The sequence below is a fragment of the Theobroma umbraticum genome, unplaced genomic scaffold, assembly GCF_002168275.2.
Source record: "Theobroma umbraticum cultivar Fairchild unplaced genomic scaffold, ASM216827v3 scaffold_44.0, whole genome shotgun sequence".
Lineage (NCBI taxonomy): Eukaryota > Viridiplantae > Streptophyta > Magnoliopsida > Malvales > Malvaceae > Theobroma > Theobroma umbraticum.
The window spans coordinates 4,195,341-4,200,325 of NW_018397255.1; the positions used below are offsets into that span (position 1 = coordinate 4,195,341).

At 32.6% G+C, this 4,985-nt stretch overlaps 1 protein-coding gene across 2 annotated transcripts in view; it reads left to right on the forward strand.

The window, feature by feature from the left end:
• The first annotated feature begins 2,757 nt into the window (after nucleotides 1-2,757).
• Nucleotides 2,758-4,985, forward strand: part of LOC110408889 (protein argonaute 5-like) — a 6,263-nt gene continuing 4,035 nt past the window's right edge. For both annotated transcript variants that reach the window (XM_021418020.1, XM_089785761.1), the window contains exons 1-6: nucleotides 2,758-3,228; nucleotides 3,665-3,882; nucleotides 3,980-4,129; nucleotides 4,221-4,354; nucleotides 4,448-4,557; nucleotides 4,685-4,788. In XM_021418020.1, coding sequence (XP_021273695.1) covers nucleotides 2,758-3,228; nucleotides 3,665-3,882; nucleotides 3,980-4,129; nucleotides 4,221-4,354; nucleotides 4,448-4,557; nucleotides 4,685-4,788 — 1,187 coding nt within the window. The remainder of the gene's footprint in view (nucleotides 3,229-3,664; nucleotides 3,883-3,979; nucleotides 4,130-4,220; nucleotides 4,355-4,447; nucleotides 4,558-4,684; nucleotides 4,789-4,985) is intronic.

Sequence of the window (4,985 nt, forward strand, 5' to 3'; positions counted from 1 at the left end):
TTACTTGCCAATGGAGGTTCAGTTTATATGGATGTGGAATTATTTTCTTCTTATTGTTTTTTTACCACTTTCTATACTGATATTTTTCTTCTTATGGTATTGATAAAAATATAAAAATATTTTTGTTAAGTATTTTGAAATTTTGAAAATGTTTAATTACACAATACATTTTATAAAGAATTTTTGTATTTCCATAAATATTAAACTTTAGTATGTTCTTAAAATAAATATTTGATCAATGAATTGAATTTATGAGTCCTTATTATCACTGGTAAGATTTGAACTAACTAATACTAGCACTTGCAAAATAAAAATGATATTGATAAAAATTACAAAAGTGTAAGTATAGTAGCATCCGAAATCCAAATATATTAATTGCATTGCATTTATAGTAACATTTATCAACTTCTATGATATTGGTAAAATAAATGGTATTGATAAAGATACACTAGTATTTTTAGTAAGTATCATGAGATTTTGAATATATTTAGTCATACATTACATTTTATGGAGAACTTTTGTACTTTAGAAATATATATTAAAATTTATTGAGTTGTTAAAGTTAATATTTTATTAATTCAACGAATTCATGAATTCTTAATATCACCAATAAGATTTGAAGTTATAGATGGCAACATTTGCAAAATAAAAGTGTTGTTGGTAAGATTGTATAATATAAGTGTGAATATAGCAAATGGTGTGAACACCTAAAATGCTTAGTCTTACTCTAGTATGTAGTTGATATGGGATTTAATGCTCCTTTTTGGGAAAATGACATCCTCCCTTGATGTGGGATTAATGACTCTTACAAGGACCATGACACCCTCTTCAATGTGGAATTGATGGTTCACTATTGGAATCGTGACATCCTTACCCATTCCAATAATGGTTTAATGTTTTTAATGGCACATCGTTAATACTACTAGAGCCTACTGTGATACGACTTATTATCGTCCATACCAACTTATAAGGTATTGTTCACTTTCACTCGCTAACCTTATGGCTTTGTTTTTATAAAAAAATGCCTCACATGTTAAAAAGGTGTGAACCCTTCAAAATTGTCTGATCTCACTCTAATACATAGTAAATGTGAGATTGATAACTCGTTGTTGAGATCATAATATCTTTCATTACTAAATATTAAACTTTATTGAGTTGTTAATGCAAATATTGAATCTAATATGGAATCAATTGATTGAATTAATAAATCTTTATTATCATCCTTAAGATTTGATAAAGATGTTTACTGTGTATGTGTAGTAAGTGTTATGGACACCAAATATGTTTATTGTATTGCTTTTTGTAGAACATTTTTGAACTTTTATAAGATTAGTAAAATGGATCTTATTTATGAATATGTGTAAGTATTTTTAATTGGTAAAGATCACGAAATTATGAGTATTTTAATCATATTTTATTTTTTATACAAATTTTTTTTACTTCCATGAATATTAAACTTTGTTGAATTGTTAATACAAATATATAATCAATTAATTGAATTAATGAATACTTACCATCATCGTTAAGATTTGATAAAGATGTTAACCGCAGATGTATAGTAAGTATCATGAACATTAAAAATTTTCATTGGGTTGCCTTTTATAGAACATTTTTTTAACTTTTATAAGGTTAGTAAAATATGTGTAACTATCTTTAATTGGTAAATATCGCAGAATTATGAGTGTTTTAATCACGTTTTATTTTTTATATGAAATTTTTATACTAACATGAATATTAAGCTTTATTGAGTTGTTAGAGCAAATATTGAAATAATTAATTGAATTAATGAATTCTTACTATCATCGTTAAGATTTGATAAATATGTTAACCGTGTGCGTATAGTAAGTATCATGGACACTAAAAATGTTCATTGTATTACTTTTTATAGAGCATTTTAAAAGGTAACACAACAAATATTTTTGAACCTTTATAAGATTTGTAAAATAGATATTATTTTTAAATATCCATAAGTATTTTTAATTTATACCTTTTAAAAAAAAGTATTTTTAATTGATAAATATCGTGAAATTATAAACAATCACATTTTATTCTTTAAATGAAATTTTTTTATAACCATGAATATTAAACTTTATTGAGTTGTTAATTCAAATATATAATCAATTAATTGAATTTATGAATCATTAATGTCACTAGTAATATTTGAAGTAACTATATCAGAACTTACAAAATCAAATAATATTAATAAAGGTGAGAAAAGTAACAACAAGTTACCATTCAATTATATTTATTACATTTTATTTTATAGAACAATTTTTCACTTATATGTTATTAGTAAAAATTGACCCAGTTATCGCACTGTCGAGTCGAAGAAAAAAAAATATCCTGGGTTAAAAAGGGGAATGACAACTGACACCACACCCCGAACCCTTCAAATTCGTACCCAGTACGGCTAGTACAACCCATCAAAACTTCAGCAATGTCAAAGACCGAGAAAGTCGTTAAACGTTTTCGTACAAAAAGAAAAAAGGAAACATCCCGACATTTTGTTAAAGGAATGATGGCAAATTCGTCATTAAAAGCCACGTCATAGCCGTCTCTGTCGTTTCACCTATAAAATGAGGCATCGTATCCCAAGTCTTCTGTCTGTGGCTTTTATAAAGAAAGGCTCACTTCACTTCAACTGGTTTTTGGGAGCGTCATTTCAAAAGTCTCCACTGGTAACCATATCATCTTTGTATTCTGTTTCTCGCCTTTTGAAATTTCATCTTGACATTATCTCTGTGTCTTTTAACGGCAATGTCTGGACGTGGTGGTCGGGGCCGTGGCGGACGTGGCTGGGGACGGGACTCTGGTCGCGCCCAACCGTCGCGCTCTCTTTCTCGGGGTGGCGGCAGTGGTAGAGGAAGAGGTCGTGACTTTAGTAGAGCACCTGGACCTTTTGGTCCTCCTCCTTATTCCTCTTACACTCCGCCCCCTCCTCAAGTGGCTCCTACTCAGCCACCTCCTCCTTCTGTTCCTTTGACGTCTACGGGTCCGGCGTATCATCCTTCGTCTAGTTCTGGTGCAGAATCACTGATGAGAGAGGTCTCGGAAAAACTTACATTGGAGCCAGAGGCTGCGACGAAGGCGCCTCCTCCTCCTCCTTCGTCATCAAAGGCGATTAGGTTTGCACAAAGGCCAGGTGTAGGTCGGGAAGGTAAAAAGTGCAATGTTAGAGCCAATCATTTCCGCGTTGAGGTTGCTGACAAAGATCTTCATCACTACGATGTAACTCTCTCTCTTCTCTTTTCCTCTCTGTCTTTCCTATTGAGTTTTAGCCACTCCTACTCTTGCCATTTGCTGGCCTTCCTTTGTTGTTTTAATCCTTTTATTTTTGTAATTTTTTTCTCTTTTGTTCTTTGTTGCTTATATCTTTGTCTTTTTTTTTAAAAAAAAAAATTCTGTTTGTGGAAGGCTTCTAGTAATTTCTTTTATAGATTGTCTTTTTATTTTAATTTAGGTTAGAAGCAAATTATGGAAGATTTTAACTGTTAATTATATGCTTTAATTGTTTACGCTATTTTCTTTATTCCCTATTTTTTGAGTTTTAGTGGTTTCTTCTGTTTGGTTATTTATTTACCTCATTGCCAGCTCTGTTTTTTTTTTTTTTTCATTTTGTTCCTTTCTCTTTTAATGGCTTTTGGTACTTTATTATGTATTATAGGTTTCTATAACTCCTGAGGTAACCTCAAAGAAGATGAACAGAATTTTAATGCAACAACTCACTGAGTTGTACAAGCCATCCCACCTTGGTGGTTGGTGTCCAGCCTACGATGGTCGGAAGAGCTTGTACACAGCTGGTGCTTTACCTTTTAAGTCAAAGGAGTTTCTTGTTAAGATAATCGATGCAGACCAAGGTCATAGTTCATCTAGTAAAGCAGGGTAATATTGTTTTATACTATGATGGTGTCTATGTGCAATTTCGTTTTTATTATCATTGTTGTCTAAGGGTTATTGGTCTGGTTGTCTGTTATTGCAGGAAGGAACGGCAATATAAGGTGGCGGTCAAATTGGCATCGAAACCTGATCTTCGAAGTTTGCAGGAGTTCTTGCGTGGAGGGCATTTGGAAGCTCCTCAAGAAACTATTCAAGCGCTGGATGTTGTTCTTAGGGCTAAACCATCTGAGAAGTACTCGCCTGTTGATAGAATGTTAAGCATTTGTTCTTAGTAATTATATGCCTCTGTAGCGGATTAATGTATTTGAAACGTCCTTTTGCAGTTATACTGTGGTGGGAAGGTCATTTTTCCACCCAGATTTAGGTGGTAAAGGAGAGCTTGGTAATGGAATCGATTATTGGAAGGGGTATTATCAGAGTCTTCGGCCCACTCAAATGGGTTTATCTCTTAATATTGGTAGCTATTCCATGCTTGTTGTTCGTTCTTAAGATTTGTGTAGCCACTTGTACTTAATGTTTTAGTTGTGGTTGAACTGGTTTTGCTTTACAGATGTGTCTGCTCGATCATTCTATGAGCCACTTTTAGTTTCGGACTTTGTTGCCAAACATTTCAAGTATACAAGCCTGTCAAGGCCTCTGTCTGATCAAGATTGTGTTAAAGTACCATTCTCCTTATCCCTCTGTTCGTACTATTTCTGTGTATAGTCACTTATTTGTTTAAAAGTGTTTCATATCATCAAAGTGGTTGAAATTTCTTATATGCTGTTTCTATTGCCATGGATTTTAGGTGAAAAAGGCCTTGAAAGGGGTGAAGGTGCGACCTATCCACAAGAAGTATGCAAAAACTTGCAAGATCGTTGGCATATCCAGATTGCCAATAAGCGAGTTAACGTGAGTTTGTTGTAATTGCTCATAATTATTTGAAGCTATTTGACATACTAAAGTACCTTTTTTGCGCCAGTATGGTAGAACTGTTTTTGGGTGATCCCTGTTCTGTCACAATTGGATTGCTTGTTGCAGTCCCATATGTTTACTACCCAAATAATTTCCATATTCAAATCGATCAGAGTTAATAATCAACTTGTTCC